This window comes from Adiantum capillus-veneris, chromosome 7 (assembly GCF_014529385.1).
Source record: "Adiantum capillus-veneris isolate H3 chromosome 7, ASM1452938v2, whole genome shotgun sequence".
Taxonomy (NCBI): Eukaryota; Viridiplantae; Streptophyta; class Polypodiopsida; order Polypodiales; family Pteridaceae; genus Adiantum; species Adiantum capillus-veneris.
In genome coordinates, this window is record NC_140937.1 from 60,603,670 (window position 1) to 60,631,169 (window position 27,500).

General features: G+C 41.0%; 2 protein-coding genes across 2 annotated transcripts in view; one reads left to right on the forward strand and one right to left on the reverse strand.

Moving 5' to 3' along the window:
- Nucleotides 1–15,941, forward strand: part of LOC147453940 (acetolactate synthase small subunit 2, chloroplastic-like) — an 86,930-nt gene extending 70,989 nt beyond the window's left edge. Inside the window, exons 10-13 of the mRNA XM_086515991.1 lie at nucleotides 14,488–14,610; nucleotides 14,691–14,843; nucleotides 14,936–15,001; nucleotides 15,425–15,941. Of these exons, the coding sequence (XP_086372117.1) occupies nucleotides 14,488–14,610; nucleotides 14,691–14,843; nucleotides 14,936–15,001; nucleotides 15,425–15,517 (435 nt within the window). The 3' untranslated portion in view covers nucleotides 15,518–15,941. The remainder of the gene's footprint in view (nucleotides 1–14,487; nucleotides 14,611–14,690; nucleotides 14,844–14,935; nucleotides 15,002–15,424) is intronic.
- Nucleotides 15,942–21,770: 5,829 nt separating this feature from the next.
- LOC147453942 (cationic amino acid transporter 1-like) lies at nucleotides 21,771–26,385 on the reverse strand. The gene is made up of 3 exons (XM_086517232.1): nucleotides 25,723–26,385; nucleotides 24,926–25,159; nucleotides 21,771–23,645 (listed from the first exon to the last, which is right to left on the reverse strand). Exons 1-3 carry the CDS (start codon nucleotides 26,108–26,110, stop codon nucleotides 22,441–22,443), a joined length of 1,827 nt encoding a protein of 608 aa, XP_086373358.1. The 5' UTR covers nucleotides 26,111–26,385; the 3' UTR covers nucleotides 21,771–22,440.
- Nucleotides 26,386–27,500: the final 1,115 nt, after the last annotated feature.

Below are 27,500 nucleotides of genomic sequence, written 5' to 3' on the forward strand. Positions count from 1 at the left end.
GAGTATTAAGTCTTGTAATCAAGATTAAGTTTATGATCAAGTCTCAAATTCTTGTTAATTGTGAGCACCTTCTCTCTCTCTCTCTCTTTTAGCTCGTGATGTGCTCATAACATTGTGCAACACTCATCGCAACAAATTCAACCGATTGATTTGATGTGCACCTTTAGAATAGATATAGCTAACCAAAAGCCTCTAGCTAATGCTGTCACAAACTGTTGACGTATCAAGCCACTGAAGAATGGAGCCAACATGTATATCCCGGCCGAGAAAAGGCCGAGAAGCCTAACCCTAGAAGCAACAGAAGAAGTTTCTCCAAGCTGCAAAGTTTGGCCGAGTGGCCTATTTTTAAAGAAGAGTTCCCACCAACTTATGGGACCTCGTTCGATGGGGCCCACGCGACCTAAAGGCATTAAAGTAAAGCCCATACACACACAAACACACACGCATGCTTACGCGGCAGATCTGTACGGATTTTCAAATTTTGTGCTACCATGCTGACGTGGCAGACCAATACCGATTTCCGCAATTTGCGCTGGCTGTGCTGACATGACACGTGTACGGATTTTCACAAAACGCATTGGTAGCTTTTGGACGCTAGTGCTTTTGGGGCCAAATGATTTTGAGTTTGAAGCTTTTCATGTAACTGCTTTTCAAGACCAAGTGCTTTTAGGCCTTTAAATATGTGCAGAGGGCTCATTCTCTTGCACTCTTTCGGGTGAAGGTGCGGAGCGCGAGTACCGGCATTGTATTGAGTTCAAGCAATATAAAGAAATACCGAAAGGGGCGCCAAGGTTTGGGGTTAGTGCTCTCTCGGGGTGGAACTCCGCCACTCCCCGTCTCGTGTGTCATCTATCTTTTTCAGTTCAGTTGTTGTTGAAGTGCTAAAAGTCTGTTCAGTTTTTCTGTTGGCACGTGGTGCCCGTCTTGTGACAGTGGTATTAGAGCTTTGGGCGTGTGTTTTTTTGAAAGCATACCAGTCCCACCAAAGAGCAGACAGAGCAAACCGGCGCTTCCAAAGTCTACTGGAGTTTGATTCAAAGAATCTTCGGGTCTGGACTCCGGACTTAGCCAGTCTCACCCTTCATTGCGCATTGGGCGCGTCCCGCCTTTATCGTCATGTCTCACAGGGCATAAGCCATAAAGATCACTTGTAAGAGAAGGATCAAAGATTTTTAAAGCCGCTGTTTTTGTCAAAGGCAGTGCCATGCAGTGGTGGATGTCTATAGCTACCAAGCCGCACACTCCAAGGACTTGGCAAGCTTTCAAGAAAGTTTTTGTTCGAAGTTACATGCCTTTAGACATCTTCCTTGGGATTGCAACCTCTGGGGTATCCTGAAAAGCTTGCCACAGAAACCCTAGTAGATTAAAACTTGAAATTTCTCGACATCTCTCACCAAGTCTCTCTTCTAGCGCTGATAACCTTGGAGGCGAGTGTGATTGCTATGTCTTGGGACCACCATCACCACCGCATGAACATTGTTTATCGAGGCTTGTTTCAATTGCTCAAGAGCTTATGAAACCATGCTGCAGTCGGCTACAACCTTATGGAAGAGATCTAACCCTAATCTTGGTGCAGGTTTCAGGATGGTGTTGCTAATTGGACTATTTTCTTATTTTTAATGATTAAATATGATATTTTATTATGTGCACTAAGAAATGTTAAAAGATTGTAGCTACAGGAACTGCCATCAGGAACGGACAACTCTAATGTGTCATTTGATGGGTGACGGTAAACATCGCGAAGGAGTTTTCGTAAGTTCGGTGGAAAGGGCCGGGTTACGAGTGTCCCTGATGCGTCACATGATGGGTGACGGGTGCATCAGTAAGGGGGCATCCCGTAGGCTAAGGAGGAAATCCGAACTGAGTAAGAAAGTATGCGTAAGAACGCAAGCACAAGAATAAAGATGGGTTCAATGAAGCTTTTTTACGAAAAGCAGGAACAGTCGCGAGAGGACAGATGTTTTCCCGCGAGGAGTCTGTGTTTGCATTGCATCTGTGTCGTATCCTGCACCCGGGGACGCATGGAATGTGTTCGTATAGCATTGTTTTCACTAACTGAGTGAGTTTTTAAAGTTTGAACAGGTTCACACTTTATTTTATAAAGTGACTGGGCCCCTTTATTAATAAAATAAAGCAAGCAAGGCTCTTATAAAAAAAAGCCAGCGCTAATAGCTATGCAGGGGGCTGAATTGCGATCTCTCTCTCTCTCTCCTCTCTCTAGAAAACGCGATTTTCTCTCTCCTCTCTCTAGGAGCGCCCAACTCTGCTTTTTGGACCCCTATTCCTGCCAGGTGCCAAACCCTATAAAAGGGTAGCCAGCGTTCAGTTTCTAAGGAGCCGGAAGCAGCAGAAAAACACCAGCGCTAGGATTCTGGAGCAGAGTCTGGCGACGGAAACTGCGAGTGTTCGCGTGACGACTGAGTACGGAGGTCGATTCTTCGAGCAAGAAGCGACAGGTATAAGGTGTTGATACGCATTGAGAATTGTTGCTCTGTGTGGTTTGTTTTGCAGGAATCTCCCGTCTTACGGGAAGGCCCTTCACGGGAAGGTACGGCTTCACGCCTAAGTCCCTTACGGGAAAGTACGGCTTCACGCCTAAGTCCCTTACGAGAAAGTACGGCTTCGCGCCTAAGTCCCTTACGTGAAGGAACGGCCTTGTGCCCAAGCCCTTTACGGGAAAGCACGACCTTTGGGTCTAAGATTACAGAACGGAGGGGTTTCCTCGGGTTCTCGTGCTTGTATACGAATTCTCCCTGAATAAAAGAATACTCTTAACGGGGGGGGGGGACCAGCCCATCTTCTGGTCCCCAATACTGTGTCGATCTTCTCCCTTCTCTCATATTTGCAAAGTATTTTAATTTTCAGATTTTCAAGTGCTCTTGTACGCTCCCGTTTTGTGACAGATGGAAAGTCAGTCGACTTTTCGAGCTTGACTGATGTTGAGATTGTTGTTTAAGTTTGAATTTTGTTTGAGAACTTGTTTGTGATCCTGTTTGGAATTTGTTTAAAATGGATGGTATATGTTTTGAACCTGTCTTGGTGCCGATTTGAATTAATTGACTCTGGTTTTAATAACGATTTCAATGATTGTTAATTTTACTCCCGGGTGGAGTACTAAGAAATGATGTTTGAGAATGCTTGTTCATACTCATGGCCCGGACCCTTGTGGTTATTTGCGAGGGGAGTATTGAATGTTTGAAAAGTGCCGTTTTTACTCATGGCGCGAACCCTTGCGGTTATTTACGGGGGAAGTGTTAAGAAGTTTGAGCAGTGGTTACTCTCAACACCCCTAAACAACGTAGGCTACGGTCTGGGGGGCGTTTGGTTGTAGAAGGCCTCTATATCTCCCGGCCCGGACCTTTTTAGGTTATGCGGGAGGAGAGATGAGGGAGTCGATGAACAGCTCATGGCTCGGACTTGGATGGTTATTTGCGGGGGGAGTGTTTATCGACGACTTTATTGTTCTATGTCTTGTAAACATGCATATGTGAGCATTTGTGTTGCATTGTGATGTGCCAACCACTACAAGGCAACCATTGAATATTCCTTATTGGATGAGATACTTATGGGAAGTCAATGACCCAGGATATCAAGAGTTCCGATATGGAATGAGACTTCTTATTAGATGAGATACTTCTGGGAAGTCAACGACCCAGGATATCAAGAGTTTCGATCTAGAATGAGACTCCTTATTGGATGAGATTCTTCTGGGAAGCCAACGACCCAAGAAATCAAGAGCTTTGATTTGGAATGAGAAAACTGAATGTCCCTCGGAATGTCTGTTAGAAATTTTTATTTTTGAGCTAACATGAGTTGTTTTGCAGATATGTTGTAATCGCGGAAAATTACTTTTTTTCAAGAAGGGGGGATGTCACAATGTGCTGACGTATCAAACCACTGAAGAATGGAGCCAACCTACAGATCCCGGTCGAGAAGCCTAAACCCTAGAAAGAGCAAAAGAAGTTTCACCAACTTGCAAAGTTTGGCCGAGTGGCCTATTTCTAAAGAAGAGTTCCCACCAACTTATGGGACCCCGTCTGATGGGGCCCACGGGACCTAAAGGCATTAAAGTAAAAAGCGCGCACGCGCGCACACACACACACACACGCGCGTTGAGAGCATGCTGACGTGGCAGATTTGTACGAATCTCCGGATTTTGCATTGACATGCTGACGCGGCAGACCAATACGGATTTACGCAATTTGCGATGGCTGTGCTGATGTGGCACCTGTATGGATTTTCGCAAAACACGCTGGCAGCTTTTGGGGCCAGATGATTTTGAGTTTGAAGCTTTTCATGTAACTGCTTTTCAAGGCCAAGGGCCTCTAAATATGTGCAGAGGGCTCATTCTCTGGCACTCTTCTGGGTGAAGGTGCGGAGCGCGAGTACCGGCATTGTATTGAGTTCAAGCAATATAAAGAAATACCGAAAGGGGCGCCAAGGTTTGGGGCCAATGCTCTCTCGAGGTGGAACTCCGCCACTCCCCGTCTCGTGTGTTGTCTATCTCTTTCAGTTCAGTTGTTGGTGAAGTGCTAAAAGTCTGTTCAGTTTGTTCTTTTTTGTTGGCACGTGGTGCCCGTCTCGTGACAAATGCTCTAAAATTTGAGCAGTATTTGCTAAGCCTTTCTCCTCCATCCACTTTGCATCAAGAGCTGGATAATTCCTGAACTCGACCCAATACTTGCGAACGAGCTTACCTTTAACTTTGCTTTCTGTGTGCGCTAGGGCTTGTTGTGGTATAAGAATCTCCTCGATCCCTTCTACCTCTAGTTGCTGCTCTTGGCTCCGTGTTCTCAGGTACTTGACCCTTGAAAGTTGTCAATAGACGCACGTGAAAAGCATGGCAAACCTTTCAAGTATATGGCAACTTCAGTTTGAAGGACACATCATTGATCTCTTCTGGAACCTAAAGGAGGCCATAGTATTTACTTTCGCATACTTAGCTTTGGAAAAAGCCTCTTCTTACCCTTCGTCTTTCTAAGCTGTGCCTTCTCAAACCGTAAAGCACCTAATCACTCTCCTTCAGTTGCTAGTCTCTTCGATTACTTGTCTGCTGCTTTCTTATGCCGTGCTTGAGACTTCTGCAAAGCCTCCTATATCTTGGTACAAGCTGTCTCCAGATCTTGTACAAAGTGATCTGCTTGAAAAATCTTGACCTTGGGGCACAAAATAGGTGGAATCTTTTTGCCACCTTTGACAATCTCAAACGGTGCCTTCCTTATAGAAGTGTGAATAGTGTTGCTGTAAGAAAAATCCACAACGGCAAATACTTCTCCCACTAAGTTTTGTTGTAAAAAATATAGCATTTCAACAAGTCTCATACCACAGAGTTGGTTATTTCCGGTTGTCGATCAGTTTGGACATGAAACCATGAAGAGAATTTGAGCATAGTACTCACATTCTCACACATTTCTCTCTAAAACAAACTAGTAAAGTTGGGGTCTATATACGAAACAATGGACTTAGGCATCCCATTCCATGTAATTGGAAGATGTGTGAGACAAATAGATTTGCCAATTGATCGGCCTTCAGTGTCTTCTTTACTGGTACGAAATGAGTGTGCTTGCTGAATCCGTGGAGCGTTGTCATGTCTACCTTGAGTCTTGAGAAGATCGAGGATGAAGTCCATTGCTCAAGATAGATCTGAAGTGCATTAGGCATTGCTATACTCTCTCTTATGGTTGGTCTGGAATAGGGACAGCGTGTAGGATTCCTATCATTTTGTGCTTGTCGTACTTCACTTTCAGACATACCATACAAGCTCCCACAAACTCGTTTACATCCTTCTTGAGCTATTATCTCTCAACATCCTTAATCATCGCCCCTATGCCCCTGTGCATAAGAAAGGAGGATTCCGACACTTTGTCAACACCTTTTGCCTTAACCCATGTGCCACACACCCCATGGTTTTCCAAATCAAATAACCTCCTTCCTTGAGAGAATATATTGAAATTCTCTCCCCACTCTGTACCTTATCAAAATTCTCACCAAAATGTGGATCTGTAGCATACTACTCCCCTTCCTGTCAAAGTCTTGATGATGTAACAATGGATATCTGCTGCTTGTGAGACAATGCCTCTGCCAATACATTCTTCTTTCCCTTCAAACATTCAATCTCACAATGAAACTGCGTCAAATTGTTCTTCCATCTCATATACTTTTCCCAAAGTTTATTATGGGACAATAAGTATCTCAACTTTGATGACCCATGTACATTGTAAAATCTCCCTCGAGCAAGGAATGTCTCTATCGAGTCAAAGCATGAATGACTGCTAAGAGCTCCATTTTGTTAATTTGTTCAATCTTCTTTGGCTTGGACAATATCTAACTCTCGTAAGCTATAATAGAGTCGTCGTGCATTTAGATTGCACCCAATTAATTTCCACAAGCATCACAATAAGCTTCAAAGATTTTTGTGAGTCTTGCAAAATCAAAATTGCTAGAGTCTGCTTTTGCTTGAGTCTCTCGAATGTTGTAATATGTGAACGTCCCCAGGTGAAAGGTCTCCTTTCTTGAGGGAGGGTATGCAATTGTGAAGTAATCTCTCAAACTGTCTGATAATCTGCTTGTAGCAAGAGCATAGCCTGAAAAAGTCTTGAACATTGTGTACATTTCTGAATGTAGGTCAATCTTGAATAGCGGCCGCTATACTAAGTTCGAGTGTCAACATGAAATGCGTTTTGACAGGTCGAGACATGTGAAACGTTTTAGGCCTTGAAACGTTTTGCTCAGCAAGTGAAACACAAGTCGTTTCATTGACAACAAGTAACCGTAGTTTTAGTTTCAAAGTCGCTAAACGCATGTTTCGGTCTCACGTTTCATTGTGCTCTAATTTTGGATTGATACGTTTCGTGGTGAAACACCACGTTTCAGGGTGAAACGTGTCGGCCTTGAAACGTTTTGCGGTTACGGTGTTACTAACTCCATGGGACGAAACAATGTGTTTCAAAAAGTAATTCTCTGGCCTGTCCATCATCTTATCAAACATTGCAAGAGCATTTGTGAGACCAAAAGGCATCGCCAAACACATGCAATTCGAAGGATGTCTTGAACGTGGTCTTGTATACATCTCCAAGAGCGATCATGTGCAACCGACAATCCATTTTGGAGGCAGATTAGGCACAACAAGCACACTAATAGGACTAAAAATAGGTAACACTTGAACTTGTAAACTCTCTATAGTGGAGACACGAGATGGCGGAGTTTCACTTCCAAATTCATTGGGCCCAAAGTTTGGCGTCCATTTCAATACTTTATTTAATATTGATAAGTCACAGTGTACAAGTATCGATGAGTCACTCTGTCATTGTACAATCATGCACTTGTAATATTTTTAATCAAGGCTACAAATGAATGAAAATGATTTTTGTGCGCACATAATTAATTTATGAAATAATTTAAATGAACGGATAAATTTTCTAGTTCAATGTGCTTTGTGGAAATATCCGTTTTTGGATAGTATGATAAGTAGAAGTTTGATAGTTGTTGTGTGAAGTTTGATGTCTTATCCTTTTTTTTTTTTGCTTAAAGTTGAGTACTTGTTTTAAGCCAAATACGTTGCGTCAACTTATTTTGCACATGCTTTTTTAAAAACATTTTTAAGTTAATAATGTTTTTGTTATATCTAGTTTTGTTTCGTAGCAAACAAAGTGATTTAGTTTGTTTGTTTTTGTTTTTCTTTTCTTTTCTTGTGTCCCTTGCTTTTATAGTTTTATGAGTGCTTTATTCCCTCTTATAATTCGTGAGTTCAGACTATTCTGAACTTATGAAGGTATATATGATAAGTAGAACATTAGATGGATGCAGTGGACAATAGATTTGAGCAAGCACATGAATAAGATGGTGTTCCCACTTCGCCCAGAAAAGTCACGATTCAATATTTCACTGTGATAGCCCTAGAAAGTGGCTGGCTAGTCACAATGTAAATACATCCCGGCGGGACCTGATATATAGTCCTAAGAGGCATGGAAATAATAGAGCTAGTTATGCTCCAGATCGATCAGAAACCCGTGTTTTGACACTTTTTTTTAAGTTTAAGGTGGCCAGGTCAATCTGAACGCGGCCAAGTGTAATAAACTTTAAAAAAACTCTATTGTAGCGTGAGAAATAGAATGAGGGTATCGCTGGTTTTTCTGCAAGCACTTTCTCTCTCACATGGAGTGCCAAGGACGCAAACCCAAAGATTGGGAGGAGTTCAAAAAGCATTTCTATGCTTAGTTCCTTCCCCTTGACTTTGACACAGATGTAAAGAAAGAACGGGATTGGCTCTCCCAAAAAGAGCATGGAGTTGTTTTTGACTACGTTGACAAGTTTTGGGAGATCCTTCTCAAGGTCACTCCCTTTATGCAAGTCTCGATGAAGAGAAGATGTGGAAATTTGAAGCTGGACTCAAGCCGACACTGCAGAAAGCTATGAAGCTTTTTCGACGAAGCACTCTCCAAATTATGATGCAATCTCCTCTAGTTGCGGGAAATTTGCATTCGCAAGGAACTCTTCGAAAGTAGGAGTTTAGTACCTTTCATGCAAAGCAATAGGCTCTCTCTACTGAGACAAAGACTCCCTCTCGAAAGCGGCCTTTAGATCAATCCAAAGGCCAAGAAAAGAAGCTAGAGGGGGCTAAGCAAAGCAAGTACTTGACTCCCTCTCAGTTGAAGACCTACATGGAAGAGAAAAAATGTATCTTTTGTGGTGAGAAAGGCCACAAGAAACCAGATTTCCCAAATCCAAAGAAAGATTCTTTGCCTCCTGCGTCAAATTCAGTCCTTGATGTACAAGCCAACACCACGAAGGAGAAAGGAAAAAGGCAGCTACTAAAGGGGTGGGGCCCTGATCTTGTTTGATCTAGGCTCGACAGACAACTTGATCACGTTGGACACCTCGGAATCTCTCGGTCTCACTCCCGAGAGGGTGGGAACTCCAATCAATTCTGGTTTAACCTTCGAGGGGTTGACCACGAACTCTACTCCTGTGCAAGGGCATTTGAATCTGAAGATCATAAAGTACTCTAATCGAGAGTCTTCCCTAGTTGCTCCAATACAAGGATGCGATGTTATTTTAGGAGTGGCTTGACATTACAAAATTCATCCTATCCTAGATTATATAACCAAGAAAGTGTCCTTTTTGTTTACAGGGCAACAATATGATGTAGATGCAAGTACTAGTGATTGGCCTATACCCATGGTGAGTCACATCATTGTTAAAAGAGAAATAAAGAAGTGTCTTTCTGCTTGATTTCTCTCAAAGAGAGAGAAATGAGTAGTGAAAATGTCTTATCAAAGCTGGATAAAGATCGCCTAACTTTTCTTAATCAGTATGAGGATTGCTTTATTGACACTCTCTTAGATGAATCACCTCCTGAAAGACTGGAAGATCCTATCGATCTAATTCCAGGCATTCACCCCCAACTCAACCACCTTACAGAGTTAGTCTCTTGCAACAAGAAGAAATTCATAAACAAGTAAATGAACTTCTAGAGAAGGGTCTTGTTTGACCTAGTACTTCTCCTTATTGTTCACCAGTTTTGCTTTTCCAGAAGAAAGACCACACTTTTCGAATGTGCATCAATTATCGTTCTCTAAACAAGATTACGTTCAAGAATGGATTTCTGATTCCTCAAATCCATGATATCTTAGACAAGCTACAAGGGGCACAAAGTTTCAGCCAAATAGATCTCAAGGGCGGCTATCATCAGATTTGTGTTGCTTTAGAGGATATACATAAGACTCTGCATACGATCAAGAATGGATTTCCGATTCCTCAAATCCATGATATCTTAGACAAGCTACAACGGGCACAATATTTCAGCCAAATAGATCTCAAGAGTGGTTATCATCAGAGTTGTATTGCTTCAGAGGATATACATAAGACTGCATTCTGTATAACTTTGGATTGTACGAATTTTTAGTAATGCATCTCGGCCTTACTAATGCTCCAACAACTTTCAATCGAATGATGGATCAAATCTTTTGTCCTCATTGACAATTCACAGGAATTTTCTTTGATGACATTTTGGTCTTTTCTCACACAGAGAAAGAGCATAAACGACACTTGTAGACCGTGTTCGAAGAATTGCAACAGCATAAACTTCAAGCTGATGTTGAGAAGAGTGAAATTTTCTTAACAGAGATTCACTATTTGGGACACATAGTCTCCCATAATCAAGTACGCATGGAACCCGCAAAGATTCAAGCTATTTCAGATTGGCCCCAGCCAATTTCGGTTCATGATGTCTGAAGCTTTCTTGGACTTTGTTTCTACTGATGATGTTTCATTCGCTATTTGCACACGTCGCTGCACCTCTCCATGATCTCACAAAAAGAAAAAGATATCCTTTGTATGGGGGACTAAACAGAAGGAAACTTTTGAAAAGCTTAAGTACCTTCTTACCCATGGACCAATGCTCATTGTATCTGATCTGTAAAAACCATTTGAAGTACAATGTGATGCTTCAGGCGATTGCATTGGCTCAATTCTTAATCAAGAAGGCCCCGCAGTAGCTTATGAAAGTAGATGACTTCGTGATGCGGAGCCTCATGCTTCCATCTATGAGAAGGAACTCATGGCAGTTATTCATGCTCTCTCAGTTTGGAAGCATTACCTTCTGGGAGCTGATTTTATAATCATGACTGATCATCAAAGTCCTTGGTACTTTCTGTCCCAACGTAAGTAGCCTGAGAAACAGATGAGATGGGCTAATTTCCTCTCCATGTTTCACTTCCAAATACTACACACTTTTGGAAGTAAGAATGTAGTTGCTGATGCTCTTTCTCGACGGTCCCAAGAAAATGCTGTAACGAGCATACGTCATCAGGAGTTGGAATCTCTACCCGAGATGTATCCCGACGACTCCGACTTTGGTGAAATGTGGAAACGGCTACAAATTGGTATTGAAATCTTTCCCTACTCTATTAAAGATGGATATCTTTATTTTCGTCAAACCCTTTGTGTGGCATGTCCACTTAGAACAAAGCTGATGGATGAAGCACATGCTTCTCCTTACGCAAGACATAGAGGTATTGTGTCCACAACACAGGCCTTACTATATGTCAGAGAATGTATACCATGCCAAAAGGCTAAGTATGATTGCCATAAAACTCTTGGCTTACTTCATCCCCTACGAGTACCTTAGGTCCTGGGAAAGTATTGTCATGGATTTTATAATGGATTTTCCACGAACTCCCAATGGAAATGATGCAATCTGCACTATTATAGATAGATACAGTAAGCAAGCTCACTTCATTTCAGTAAGAAAAACCATCAAAGCTGATCACATGGCCAAGATCTTTTTGGCCTAGATTTTAAAACATCATGATCACGACCCACAAATGACTCGTAATCTCTGGCGAGCATTTTTTACGAACCTAGGAACTAAGATGAATTTTTCTTCAGCTTATCATCCTTAGATAGATGGACAAAGCGAAATCATTAATTCTAGAGTCCTAGACATTTTAACGTGATATGTCTTCGATAACCAATGAGAATGGGAGAAGTATCTACCTCATGCAAAATTTGCCTATAATAACACTGTACATTCCTCTACAGGCAAAGCTCCTTTGAGGTTATTTATGGAAAACTATATCTTCCCAATCCTTCTCACCAAGGATAAGATATTTGTAGTTGATGAATTTGTTCAAGATCTAGATACCGCTTACACGCAACTGAAATGTGCTATCCTTAGATCTCAAGAAAAGCATAAGAAAGCAACAGATAGACATTGTCGTGATCTCAAGCTAGTTGAAGGACAATATGTTCTTCTCAAGTTTGACAAAGCCAGACTCAAGAAACAAGCCAATCAGAAAGTTAACATTGTAAAACTTTTCAACAGATATTATAGCCCGTTTAAGATTGCATAAGAGATAAATGAAGTCACATTTAGATTGGATCTTCCATAGACTTTTAGAAAATCCATATTGCTTTTCACATGAGCCTTCTACGACCTGCCGTTGGCGAACCTCCCGCAAAACAAGTTACAGAAGATCCCCCTGAGGTTGATAAAACTGAAGAAATACTTCTTCGAATACAGATTATACACCATCATGAGCGCTAGCTAAAGTTGGAAGGACTCATCATAAGTACTTAGTACTTAGTAAAGTTTAGGAATTACTCCTCTCTAGATGCTCTTTAATGGATGACAGAATCAGAATTGAAAGATTTTTTTCAGACAACATGCATAAGTATCATGAAGCCCTATAGTTGAGGACAACTGTTTAGAAGCCAGAGGGATGTAATCTTTGTAGCTAAGGTTATAGATGAATGAAAATGAGCTTTGCGAACACAGAATTGATTTATTAACTTATTGGTACTAATTAATAATTTAAATAAACGGGTAAATTTTTTGGTGCAATGTGCTATGTGGAAATTTATCCATGTCCAATAGTGTGATACGTAGAACATTAGCAGGACGTTGTGCATAACAAATCAAAGCAAGCACATGAATAAGATGGTGTCCCCAGTTCGCTTAGCAAAGTGTCTATTTAATATTTCCACTGTGGACCGCCCAAGAAAATGGCTGGCCGGACATAGTGTAAATACGTCGTGACAAGACCAGATAGAATGAGTTGGGGAGGCATGGAAACAACATAGCTAGTTATTCTCCAGATCAATGTTTCCTTCCTTTGACGTTGGTTTTCAAGTTTAAGATTCAAAACCTTTAAAAATGAGTGGTTGGGCCAATCTGAACGCAACCAAATTCAATAAACATTAGAAAAACTCTATTGTCGCGTTTGAATTGCACCAACGACCATATGTCATGAATGAATTGCAAACTATGTTTCAAGGCACTTCATCGGAACTGACAGGAACACCACTTGAGAGAATATCACCCCACTCTCAGAATCAATTGGGAACACACATCCGATAGAAAAAAGTACACATCAATAGTGAAATTGCATCTAGATTTAAGAGATCGTGCTCCCAAGATTTGCAAGAGAAGAACAAGGTGCTAGACTGTTTGTCTTGTCTGCTGCACATGGAACCACAAGATTTGGAAGGTAGTAGTCCGAAAACTGATTCCCAACTCAAGAGAGAACTGTTGAACCATGGACAACTGCCACAACTTTTCAACAGTCTCTACCTGTGCAACTGGATCACCCAAAGTAGGTGACTTTGAAAAAAATATGCATGTGGAACCTCGAACTAGATCTCGGAGAATCGAAAAGACCGTCTCCCCATTATGAAGAATGCTCATGCCAATTGTAACTGGTTCCTAGTCCACGAAGGACCACTATCCACATGTACGAAACTCAATACAAGTTATGGATAAGGAAAGTAGGTGTGTCCAGGAGGGTACAGTTTCCAAGGATCAATCTGGAAGACAAAACATAGGTACAATTGCTTGGATGCACTAGGAAGAGCACTCGACACACCACAAATCCAAAAGACCAAGAAACCACCAAAGTGGCTCAATAAAACATTCGCCATGATACGAACTGCGTTGTGGGCAAAAGCACATGATCCAAAAGCCGCAAGAAGTAGGCAAGGAAACCAAGGACTAAAATGATTTAAGCATGGTACTCTACTGAATGGAGCACCGGAAGTCAAGTGAAGATAATAACTTGGAAGCCCCCTTTGAAAGAGAAGCATCCTCAACAGTACACTCTGAGATAACCATTGACTCAACCCCACGCGGAAATGGAGCAACCACCGTCATTGGAAGCTCCAAAGCTAAAGCCGGGAACCCATTGGCAGCCATCAATGGCAAGAGAAGGCCAATGTGTCATAAAGAGGACATAGATTGAACATGACTCAAATTACTGTCAAGCTGTTGTAGCTAACGAGCAAAGCACGTCCACCCATCTATACATAACGTGTGACGAGGTTGTGAAATGGGTACTCTGGCGACCCAACCCACCTTGTGTGGGTACCTAAGTTCTCTACACTCAGCTCACCATGGCGGTCACTACAAGATGACCATTGTGGTATGAATGAATTTCATTTAAGTTAGTGCTCTGATTTATTTTTGCCTCTTTGTTTTAACTTTTGTTTGATGTATTCTTAAATTGTTGTTGGCATGTTTCTTTTCACAAGGCTAAAATTAAAAATATTATTTCACTCGATTCAAATTTGAATCTTATACGTTTATGTGTGTCTCTTGATTTGTTTTGTGTAATAGTTTCAGCCCTTGTTACAATTTGTAAGCTCAGATATTCCAGGACTATGACATTCATGCCTTATGAACAGTTGGCAAAGAAGCCAACGGCACAGTGAAAATCCTCTGGGCTATGTATTTGGATGCCCCTGGCTTGGCTTGCAGGCTCGAAATGCACTTGAAACATATTTTGAAGACAAATGTCGCTCTTAAATGTTATAATGACCATTTCTATCTTGCCAATAAAGGGACAGGTAATAAGCCACTGATGTAGCCATTTTAAAATGGGCAAAGGTTAAATCTTTGATGTGTTTATTTGCATGTACTGTTTCCAGAGAAAAATTTATAACATTGCTTCAAAATTGACATTTATACTTGCTTCCTTAACGAATGTAATGCAGAGTCTTGCAGTTGGCCCGGCAGAGGAGCCTGGGGTATCAAGAATAACAATGGTGGTGCCCGGAACAGACGAGTCTATAAATAAATTACTGACCCAGATTCTTAAAGTCATAGATGTCCTGAAGGTAACTTCATCTGCAAAGAATTCAGAGAGCGAGTAGCCTTTATTAACCAAATTCTTGATTTCAAGACTAACAATTTGCAGGTGCAAGACTTGACGCATGTCCCATTTTCTGAAAGGGAGCTGGTTCTGATAAAAATTGCGGCTGATTCAAAAGAGCGAAGAGATATTCTTGATGTTGCAGCCATCTTTCGGGCTAAAATAGTGGATCTATCTGATCATTCAATTACATTAGAGGTATTTCCTTGCTCAGGCTTTGCTAATCTAGTTGATATACACGAATGTGAGATGTTAATATCTTTATTTTGCTATTGCTGTGAATTTTGTAGATGACGGGTGACTTGGAGAAGGCAGTGGCCCTGCAACGCTTGCTTCAAGCATTTGGCATTGTTGAGGTGAACGCCTATGACTCATCAGAAGCGTGTGAAGTGCTTGTGTGTCTGTTGTTGAGGACATTTTTGTTGCACGCCAGCAAGCATCTCTGACCTTATGAGGTCCTTCGGTAGATTAAGTGTAGTAAAGGGGGCTGCTAAGCTAATGATTGAAACATGGTAGCGGCTTGATGGGGAGTTATATGTGAGGACACAGCTGTTGAATCGGTGAAAGATTCCAGCTTGGAGGTCTTGTTCGATGGACTACAGCATAGTGTGGGTACTTCAGCTGACAAGGATTATTTTTGGCCTTTCGAATACATTAATATAACATTTCATTTCATCTCCATCTCTCTCTCTCTCTCTCTCTCTCTCTCTCTCTCTCTCTCTCTCTCTCTCTCTCTCTCGTTGCTAATGCAAGGCCGTTTTGTATGCTGCGTAATTTAGGTTGCACGGACAGGTCGGGTTGCTTTGGTGAGAGAGTCTGGAATCAACACGAAGTATTTGGGAGAGCTGGAGTTGGTCAACAAATTTATATAGCACTCGCCTGTATACCATGCTGGACGAGTCCTTGCAAATGAACTTGAAGCCAGATCTCAGCTTGATTTGGGACATGAAGTTCCAGGTTTCCATCTAGCAGCTCATGATTATGATTTTGTCAATTTGTGGATGGTCTGTGAGTGATGGTTGAAAGAACCAATCTCCAATCTCTACTTTGATAGCAGGGAGTGTGATACAAGGTTCTCCTATCATGTTCCATTCCTCTAAAATTTAAGCGACTTCAGGTTAGCTTTATCAAATGTGGTTAGGTCTTAGACGAGGTATGAGGGAAAACTTTAGGCCTTAGAACTAGCGTTGAGTGCACACAAGCCAGTTTTGTGGCTTTAATCTATCTTCATATTAGAATGAATTTCTTCCATGTCCTTTTTTTGATATGAAAACCCCTTGGAGGGATTTTCTCTAAGATTGAATTGGTGAATTTTTTTTTTGCAGGGCCTCTTTTTAAAGGCCATGATTGAGGCCTCTTAAATAGTTTTGAATCAACATATTTTTTAAAAGAAATAATTTCTATGATGTAATCGACTAACATACTATTTTAGTGTGAGCTCTTAGTCGCCTGAATATGTCAAATGATATCTAAATTGTACTCTATTTAGCAGTACATTGTTAAACCATGTTTGTGCTACATTTGTGTGACATGTACGAAACTTTCTTTTAGAAAAGAGAAATTTGTCAATATCCAAGTATACAACCTTGAGATGCACGTTTCTGAGTAGAGTGATGTGGGCAAACCATTGGTCATAACAAGCTTTTTCTATTGAAGTGAAGCACTATAGCTCCAAGTGATCAAACATGTAAGTCATTTGACGCATCTCTCGTAAGTATTCATGTGGAAGAAGCCATTGTATAATGCGTTGGACATCACAATTGTTGGAAACGTGAACCACACATTGTGATCGCAATAATAATGCAAACTTGCAATAGGAGTAGAGAATAAAATAGTATTCTTTATGCTTGGTAATTACATTGCGTTTATTTTACAATTCAAATTCCGCCGTTTGTGGTTGTAGGCGCTTTGTTTTCTTCTACAATAGAGGCATCATTTTCATACACAACTAACTTTCTTCCAGTTCATCTTGGAAAAGACAGCTTCTTACATGGTATGTTGTGTATGGAAATAAAACAATAAATAACCAACTCGAGGTAGCTTCACACCCTGTCATATGATAAGAGTGCAATGAAGGACATGTAAATGTAGTGAAACTTTGGAAATTTAATTTTGACACTCTAATCTCTTATGGCCTATTGAAGGATCCATCCTATTGTGTCAGCCATAATAGTAGCACTACTTAATTATGTCCTTGCAATTTAAAGGAAGTGACAGAAGATCATTGCCACAATTTATGACATGCAGATTATGAATGGCATGTTTCTTTCGAATGGAAGCAGGTTGTGGCCTCTCTCTCTCTATTGCCAATTTAATTAACAAACTTAGTATATTAAACATTCATGTCTTACCAAGTATCCATGTGAATTAGTGTTGAATATTGGTTGCTTCTCATTACATCAATTGCTTCTCATTTCTTGAGATTTTGAATAATTTATTGAAGGCTCTGTGTGTGTGTGTGTGTGAACAAATACACAAAACTTTACACGTGCATATAGATCATATTCCACCCATGAATAATGCTGTCTTTAAAATCTCTTCCTAAATTCTCTCCCTTCACACATTGTGGCTAGCAAGCACCAGACCAAACATTGCAAAACTTGAGAGACGAGATTCCTCAAACTTGTGCATAAGCATTAATGCACAGTCTATGCATCTCGGCTTGGGAAGCTCTTCTTTTGATTGAGGGAATGGCTTTCTTTCTAGATTGAGAAAGTTGGAAGGTTAGTTGTCCTGGCTCCTTGGACTTGAGAGCTCCTCAAATGGGAGGGCCAAATTCCTCTTGCAAAAATCCTCCAACTTTTTCTACATTGTACTCTCAAGTCACGCTAGAGTGTGCTCTTGGAATATCAAGCTGGTTCGGTGCCGTCATATTTACTCAAAACAATCCCTTGAGTTAATGTAAGCAATGCAAATTTTCACTAGAGGATATATACGCACCTTACTTTCAGTTGTCTTGACAAGTGAAAAATTGCTCTCTTTTTTGGCACTAAAGTGCTCTTATTTGTCATGGAAATGCGTGCTACTTGGGTTTTTTTTTTGGGATTCACGAAAAATATATATACGAGTCATACCCAATTCTATTTTAGTACAATTTAGGGAACATCCTCAAAGGTTTATACAATACTCCTAATACTTACTGTTTTGTTTTGAGTATTAAGACTCCTTTTGCAATACTAATGATTGAAAGTTTAGAATGCTTTTCCTCTTCTTAGTTTAAAGGAGTGAATGTGTGGAAAAGTGAAAGGAAAGTACTAATTAAGGGGTAGGGAATGGCTTGACAGAGACCATTCCTACGAATTGAGTTGACCACATGGTGATCGACGAGGAGCCAGGAGCCATGATGGAGCCTCATTCTTGGGGAATGGTCTTTGACAGACCATTCTTGGCCGTCATAGTTGGGGGTAAGGGGGCCAAGAAATGGACCCTGACATGATTAGGATACCTAATTTGGCAAGATGTGGTTCGTTCAAATGCAATGAAATTCTGCATGTTGACGTGGTGAAAGTTGTGGTTGCAAGGCGTCTCAAAAATCATTACGAGTGTTGATTTCGCAAGCAATCATTGGATGGCTACTCTCAGATTTTGGATGTTGAGCTGTCAAAAATTCAATGGTCGCATGTAGGGATTCCAACTCAGGATGTCACCTCGATGGATGGTCAAGATTTTCTGCCCCCTGACCCCCCGATTATGACAGAAAGAGAACAACCGGCACTTGTTATTTGCCAAAGGCCAAAATGAAGCGTGACACCTACTGATTCTTCAATTCAATAATATAGCTAAACATTGCGGGGCACGGCTCTAACAATTGGTAAGGAAGGATGATGAGTGACACTTTGCCATAGTAACATGTAGGATACTCCCTTCCATGACTTGGGAAAATATTTGGAAAAATTGAGAAGTGATGTGTAAAAGGGAAAAAACTTTACTATGAGGCCTATATCAATCCAATCGAGCAATGGCACGAGGAGTTGGATGTGGTTGCAGGCAACTTTCCAATATAGAAGCAAACGACTTGTGAACATATATGCCAAGATGGCAATTATATTGATGCATATCAAATGAGATGTTGCTAAAATTTGGGTCAATTCGAAGAAATTAGTAATCCACATGTATATTGAACATATGCTAAACCCTCAAATTTAGACATTGTTTATGAGGGCTAGAGAGCATAAAATCTTACTGCAGATATACACTCGCATGCATTTTTTGCTCTTTTCTAATAGCGCTTCTTGCATCCTTAACAATTGAGAGAGAGAGAGAGAGAGAGAGAGAGAGAGAGAGAGAGAGAAGAAGAAGAAGAAGAAGAAGAATAGAAATTTTAACGTTGTAGGAACATTCCCAAGAGACCTCGTGGACTAGTCTTGGACTCAAGACCTATTACTATAAAGGGAAACATGATAACCAATCTACCATAGGGTTGATAGAAAGGTTATTCTTTTTATTCTCTCTCTCTCTCTCTCTCTCTCTCTCTCTCCCCCCCCCCCCCCCCCCCCCCCCCCCCACACACACACACACACACACACACACACACACACACACACACACACACACACACACACACACACACACACGCGCGCGCGCGCGTGTTACTATTTGCTATGATTTGTTTTAAAACCTAAACCTACTATCCACACTCTCGCCTAATACACTATCTTTGGATAGTTTATGGGATACACTAATCCAGGCTTAGCTTGCTGCTAGCCCAATGACACATCTCAACTCAATGAAGTGTTTTTCTTCCCCAGGTAATAGAAAAATTCTTAAAATTTATACTAAAGTTGTGGAACATGATGGTCCACACACACACACACACACACCCCCTAATCCATTCTTGGGTTGCTGCTAGGCTAGTGAAGATCTTTCGGTTTTTCCCATTTATTGGGTGTGAGCAAACCCTTATATCGGGGATACAACTTGACCCCTATGTTGGGGTAACTCATGGTCCTCTTACTTTGTCGGGGAAACAACCTGACCGTTGTTGTTAATAAATACCCCACCCCCTCTTAACCTCTCATTGGTACTCAACCCTTTGTGCTCTTTTGCGGTATGAGGGATTTCTCTTAATCGTGTACACCGCATTTATCCCCCTGGCGGACGTTTCCTACCCCCAATACTCTGCAACTTCCTCGGATGCCTTCACGATCTCACGCACTCTCTCTCACCAACCGTACACTTGCTCTGAGGATCTGCAAGTGCTCACCGCGGCATGCCCTCTTGGGTGCTGTGTGAATCTCATCAGCTGATTTGGCGAGGATCTTTGCTTGGCTACTGGTGGTGGCTCCCCTATTTAAAAGGTGGGGGAAACACTTTCCCGTCACTTAACCTTTGATTGTGTTGTGTGTGCATGTGAAAGTGAGGAATGAGGGTGTTTCATTAGTGTGGCATCAACATGTTTGACTACTTACATCATAGATAATCGAGTATGACACTGTTTCTCCGGTTGGTGCCTGGCCTTGCTTGGGTATTTTTTTGATATGAACGACATGATCTTTAAAGTTTATGAGCTTACTAGTTTTTCTACAAACATTAGCGTTTACTATGAATTTATATGTATATTTCCTAAAAATTGTTAACTGATTGGATTCTTTCTCCTCGTGGGATAGAATTTCGTAATCCAAGCTTGTGTTCTCAATGCTGTAAATGGCCTTTTTCTAGTTTGTAATTACTATGTAATGGTTTTTTAGGATTCAACAAAGGTGCCACTTCTTCTGGTTTGGTTTTTTGAGGCCACGAGAGTGATTGAGCAATATATAGCTCCTTCTTGTGGCGTGGTTATACAAGTGAAAGAGCAAGCCATCCATACAGTGTTGATTTTAAAACTCAAGTTTTTTAAATATAAAGGGTAGGAGGTTTAATTTTTTAAAAACTGATTGGGTTTTAGTTCCCTTGGGCTGGAAAAATTGACCATAACTATGACATAAGATTATCAAAAGAGTATATTGCTTTACTAGCTTTGAAATGTAAGTTCTTTAAGCGGTTCTACTTATCTAGGGAAGGTTTCTTTGCTCATACAATCTCGTTTAACACCTTTTTCGGGCCTGTACTTAGGTTTTTTTGTACTTAGTTTTTTTTTTTAAAAGAGAAAGAGAACAACCTAATTGCCGATTTTTTTTTTATTATAAAGGATTGCATGGGAAGTCTTTGGTTAAAGTAAACTGTTGTAATTTTGTCCATTGATTGGCTTTGTAGCACCCACCATTGGTGTCTTCGGCAGACACTCAAACTCTCAAAATCACAAGTTACCATACTGAAATATTAAGTGGAACACTAAAGAATCATGTAAGGTGATGCGATTGGCAAACATAGACTTTGAAGGAAGTGACTTTTTGACCCAAAAGGATTTTTTTTTTTCATAACCACATAAAACAAAAAGTGCTATGGGACAAACATAGGGATAAAATACTTGGATAAGAAGGGACAGTGGCCTTTTGATCAAAATTTAATCCAAATAAATATTAAAAGTCTTAAAAAGTAGGGATAAATAGTAACCTTATTCATAACCTATTAACTTACTTGAATCTTAAAGGAGTGATAACCTTTTTGATTCCAAGGAAAATATGAATTAAAAAAAAACTAAAGAAAACACACCTTGTACTTCAAACAATAAAGCAATGGCTTTCTGATTGCAAAAAGAGAAGTAAAACTGTTCCAACGATCCACAATTATTTTGGATAGTTAGCTTAAGTTAAAAAAGGTTGTAAGGTGGACATGGATAACAATTGGTAGTATTCGTCGACACCTGTAATATGTATTCAATACTAACGAATCCGTTGTTTTGTTTGCATGGATGTAGGTGAAGACTCTATCCTTTCTTAGGATTTTTTTTGGCTTAGCTGATGTCCGTCATTAATGTACTTGACCTTGCCACATTATATACAATCATTGGAGATTACCCCATGTACAAAAACACTAGAATGAGACCTCATTCTCATATGTATGTACAAAAATGATTTAGTTTAAAATAGCACACATACCCATGAGAAGAGAAATGATAACGTCACAAGAAGTTTCTAACATTTTTAAACGCGAGAAAGAGCTCTTTTCTCATGAATATTCACTATAGGATTTAACATCATAAGCTACTGCTTGGGAGGGAGAGCATCCCTAGCTAGATGCGGTTGGGGGTAAGGGAGTGCCCCCCCTCCCTCCCGGTTTGTCACTCCCTTGCCTCCAACTAGGCATGCACTCCCGCCCTCGAAACAACTCATGATGTTGTCATTGTCTGCAATATGGGATTTATAAAGAGAATTTGTCTAAAATTTATTGTGTGTCGTAGGAATACTCCCAAACCTTGTATTAGTGTCGAGATGTCTTTCTGCCACATTTTGACATGTGGAAGAAAGCCTGACGAAGAACGTATGTCAACCATTGAACAACTCAAAAAAGTGAAGTGGCTAGGAATGTGGGAATGGCAATCTTGCCTTACTGCTTGAAGCAGGTTTTTGCCATTGAAAGTGCCACAAAGTACATCATTGATGCTTTCTGCTTTTGGATGTCAAAGTTTTCTGCAATGAATACCATCCAACAAGGCAACTCAGTTTCCAATTGCAAGCCACATTGACATGCAGATTTTCCATCAGTCCTTGTTTCTATTTCCATAACCCTAGGATAAACTGGCCATCTCATTATCACACACACACACACACTACAAATCTCCCTCTTTCAAAGGCAATGTTTGTTATTAATCACCTTATTAGACTGTATTAACCTCTGCTAAAAACTTTACAAATATTTCTGTCGATTTTTGGTTCAAATCTCCCTCAATCTATTTCATGTGGTTGGCGGTTTTGAGTTACTGCTGTGCATCCGTCTCAACCTTGGCATTTGAACCAGCAACTGCTTCACTTTGCAGAGGCTCAACTGTGGGTTTCACAACACTTGGCTGAGCCTCCAGGTGCTGGAATTGACCTCGCTCACTCATGCTTTCCTTGGTGTTGACAGCAGTATCATAAGAGGCATGCAGTCCAAAGAAGAGGTAATATACAAGGATGATAAGGGTCCAAACAGCAAAGCGGGCAAACGAGAGGTGATCGATAGAGCCAAGAAGAAAAATGTTCATTGCAATGGATATGGATGGAAGCCATGGGACCAGAGGGGTACCCCAAACTTGTGGTCGGCGCACTTGAGGGACGAACAAGGCAAGGCATAGTGTAGATAGAAACCATATGGGAAGTGTGATGGTGTAAGCAAGCCAGTCATCACTTACAGCCCAATAATATGCAGTAGCAGCAGAGGATAGCACGATCATTAAGACAAAAGCTTGAAATCGACGAAGCTGCCAGACGGTGGTCTCACCAGCAACATAGTAGCGACGGACAAGGAGGGCAATGGCAACAAGCATAAAAATGAAGAGTGTAGAAATGGACAGTAGGTTGGAAAGCACACCAAGGCTACTAAAGAAAGCAAGGACTGCACTAGCTAGCAACATCACGACCGTGGCTCGGATTGGGGTGCCCGTGGTCGAATTCACATGAGCAAACCAAGGAGGGATCATGTGTGTGCGAGCAATATGCGTGACATAGCGAGCTTGACCAACCGAGTTCACTAACAAAACAGTAGTCATACCTTTCAAAGCTCCTAATGCTACTATGAAACGTGCCCAATTCCATCCTGCACGACGCGCAAAAGCAAGAGGAAATGCAGCATTTGGGTCTATTTCTGTGAAGGTTTGCATTAGAGAGAGAGTTAAAGCCATTAAGCAATAAAAAATTGTTGCCAGTATCATCGAGCCGATTAAGCCCAAGGGGATGTCCTTTCCAGGGTTCTTCGTCTCCTCTGCCATAGTTGCGACTGCATCAAACCCGAGGTAAGCAAAGAAGAGTACTGATGCCGCCTTGAAAACCCCTCTAACCCCAAATGGTAGGAAAGGTGTCATATTTGAAGGATTTGCCTGTGTGAGGCCTGCAATTATGACAAATAAGAGAATTCCCATGTTTGCTAGGGATGCTATCCAGTTGAGCCGCGATGTAATACGGGTGCTCCATGTTGCCACTGCACCTGTAATCAACAGTGATCCTCATTAGATATCAAACATTAGATGTCCTCATTAGATCCTCAATGAATCTATTGGAGTGAGTCAATACAAGCAAGAGACATGATACAATTGAGATCATTGCAAAGATCAACCAGTCAAAACTGTAAAAGCCCCCTTTTGAAATCAGTCAAGGGAACCTGAATTTTTGACAAGCTTCATGAGAAAGACACCGGGAATCACAACATGTTCTCAAACATACAGACAATTTAAACTAGAGCAAGTCTGAGAAGCGTTTCTTTATATCTTGCTTCACATCAAGCCAAGCATCTCACATTCATACATTAATAAATCTGGTAATGTGCTCTGACTCTCTCTCGAGGTGCAGTTATAAGAAACCATCTATATCATGTGTGTTCGAATGGTATTAAAAAAACCCCTATACTTACAAATTGTGAGGCAATAAAATGACCCGTCTTTTCCCGATAAACTTACGGGCTTTTCCTGATTTTCAAATAAAAAACCCTTCTGCAAGTGTAATAATTTGGTTTACTGCAAATTTTATGAATTAAAATACCCCTCTTTTTGGACGCGCATTATACACTAAAATTTTGCGCCCCCCGAGCTTCGACTTCAATCAAAACAAAGTAAAGGCTCCAAAGAGGAAGCAAAAATGCCAAGATCATTCTAGAGTGAATGACCGGCAGTTGTCATCAAATGTGGTACATGTAGCAGAACATTTCCCTCTGGTGTAGTTTCAAACACTACTAAGAGTTTAAATGGTGACCCTTGGAACCTAAGAGAAGTGCAAGGCACCACATAGACATCTCACAATTAAAAAAATAAAATCATCTCAAGAGCATAGTTGCAACCATACATGTATGGAAAATTGCTTCCATACGGTTATGGAAAATGATATCATACTTGGCCAAAATTGGTAAGAAAAGTTCACGCTATGAGGTTGATGCAAGCATTAATGATGATCGAACTTCATAGTAGCTTCGAGACCAAAGTGAGATGTGAAAGTTCTATGGTGCTATGAGTGCTCACCATGTACAATCGTTTGTGTTTAATAAAATTAGGGTCACAACACACGTATGTTTCAAGTTCAAGGGTCAAAACATACTCCAATCATACTTCCATACCCGTATGCATTTGCCGTATTGACACATGTGAAAAAACTATGCGCAGGAAGCTATTTCTTAGGCCTAAATTCCCAATACTTTCTTCATTGGCTATACTCAAAACAAAAACGTGGAAATGTATGGGTAATGAGTAGTTGCAATCCAAAGGCATGGAATTATACCTGCAACTAGTAGTATTACAACTGCAATGGGGTCAAGCAAGCTGAAATCTTTTACCAAATTTGTTTGGATGCGGAAATCATCTGCATTGTCCCTGTTGCAGAGAGTGGTGAAGTAGGAGGTCCATGATCTTGACACTGCTGCCCCAGTTATCACATACTCCAGAATGATGTTACCTGCTGCAATGAAGGCAACAAAATCTCCCAGCTCCACTCTCAAGTATGCAAACGAGCCCCCTGGAGAAAAGGAAAAAAAAAAACGCCTTTTACACATCAATAAATAATGCTTATAGAGTTGTTTAAGCTGAGGGCTGTTGTCCTCAATATATGATGCATATAAAAAATAGCTCCAAAACTAGTTACCGCGCCCATACATAACTCCATGCTAAAAAAAAATCTAGGTTTAGTATATTCCACCTACAAATTTCACATTGACCTCTAAATTTTGAATTTTATACAAAATTTAGAGAAATTGAGTGTAAAACCCTTCAGAGTATAGTCATGCATCTAACATTTTCCGTGTGTAAGTTTTCCAAGTTTTTTGAGAAGAGCTTAGTTCAAGCTATGCGTAGGTTGTCCAAACGTACTCCACCATTTCCATTCTTGATTATGTATGTATGTTTCCAGATTAAATCCTTTTGCATGGATTGTCCCTTCTTAGAAGGTGACAATTACGTCTGCGTTGCCTCATGCAGAACCTGTTCTCAAGCTCTTCTAAATACCCAACCCACTACATTGCAAAGCTAAAGGTAGCAGTAAGCATACTTGTACCTCTCAGATTTCTCTAAAAATACATATACCTGCCACCGGAATCTCGATCGCAAACTCGGTGTAGCAAAACACTGATAGCATGGCAGATATGCCGGCCACAACATACGACAGGATCACGGCGGGGCCGACTTCTTGATTTGCTTCTTGTCCGGTGAGCACAAATATGCCAGCGCCGATGATGGCACCAACGCCAAACCACATGAGGTCCCACCAGTTGAGTGTCTTCTTCATGTCATGATGGCTTTGCGCCTTCACATCATGAGTCTCCAAAAAGTCGGTAGACCGGGCAAGCAGTCGATTGCGGAACCGTTGCGGAGTTGCTAGGAGTGCATGGCCGTAGCTATGGAAGCTCTCAAAAGAGGGTTCCGGAAGGAAGTCTTCCTTGCCAGGAAAACGATGTCTGAGCTTTCGCAACATGGAGCCGGGCTTTCTCGATGTGGTGTCACCTCAGCGTAACAAGAAGTTACGTAGCAGCAGCCTGCAACCCAGAAAGACTGACAAAACTGCCCATTTGTATGCAAATGATTGCCCATTGCAGAGAGGAGAAGGAAGGTAGTGGTTCGATAATTCCGAGAACAGCCTTCCTTCTGGGTTTCTCCGCTCCAATTTTTGTTTACACGCTGAGTTTTTGTGTAAAAAACACATAGAGGCTATGGACAAAGAAGCCCTTGCAATAATGACGAAGTCATAGAGGAAATGAAGCTATTTCTTAGGCTTGTATTTGGGACCTGTTTTTCACACCCCTTGAGGCCACGACTCAATGATATTTTTCGAGCGCTAACGAGCGCCTTTCAAAAATCCAAGATGAAGAATATCCCCGATAGTGCCACACAAGCAATACGCTCGAAATGTCTGGGATTAACGGTCGAAATTAAATGCTGTGGTGAGCCCACTGTAGCTAACCTCACCGTCTGTATTGCCTAATCGCATGCAAGACCTTTCACATTACTTTTTTCAGACAGTGAGGTTAGGTAAAGTGACATTGCCCTAGTGAAATGCTACTTGCGATTTGACTAGGGAATTCAAAGGGGTAAATGTGTGTGTGTGTGTGTGTGTGTGTGTGTGTGAGAGAGAGAGAGAGAGAGAGAGAGAGAGAGAGCTTGGGGGCACCACTTAAAAATTATGTCAGTAACATGTGAGTGTAGCAGGAGGGGTTATTAAATTTAATTTTTTCTCACATTTTCACATGTAAAAAGGTACTGTAACATAGAATTGGAATTTGTTTTACTAGATTGAAGAGGAAAAGGGTGTGTTTTATCTGTCAAAAATTTATAGATAAGGAGTTTTAAAATAGTCCTTGAATGCACGTGATATGCACAATTTATAGATAAGAGAATGCACGTGATATACACAATTTATACACAGTGACCCCGAGAGAGAGAGAGAGAGAGAGAGAGAGAGAGAGAGAGAGAGAGAGAGAGAGAGAGAGAGAGAGAGAGAGAGAGAGTAGTACACAAGTTGATGTTGCGCACAACTTTGACATTACATGCCCCAATAGGGAATCACACCATGAGAGCGAAGAAGATGCACTCTTTGCCTAATGGCTCCTGTGCAAGCTCCTAGCGCAATAGTGCAAGAGAGAGCAAAAAAGAGAAGAGAACAGAGATTTTCACGTCATAGGGAGAAGCCCATGAGACCTCAAAGATCTACCCGATGCGAGAGAGAGAGAGAGAGAGAGAGAGAGAGAGAGAGAGAGAGAGAGAGAGAGAGAGAGAGAGAGACTCTCAGTTGCTATTCCTTGAATAGCAACTTACCATATTTCATTCCATTCTTCCAATTTTAAAAATTGGAGCAAGAGGATCTTCGT

What these genes read in the sequence shown, in the direction of transcription:
- LOC147453942 (XM_086517232.1), bottom strand. Translation starts at nt 26,110, where the DNA reads ATGTTGCGAAAGCTCAGACATCGTTTTCCTGGCAAGGAAGACTTCCTT. An exon ending in GATCGAGATTCCGGTGGCAG is followed by an intron (nt 25,160 to 25,722) that starts GTATATGTATTT and finishes CCTTTTCTCCAG; the next exon opens with GGGGCTCGTTTGCATACTTG. An exon ending in TGTAATACTACTAGTTGCAG is followed by an intron (nt 23,646 to 24,925) that starts GTATAATTCCAT and finishes TGTTGATTACAG; the next exon opens with GTGCAGTGGCAACATGGAGC.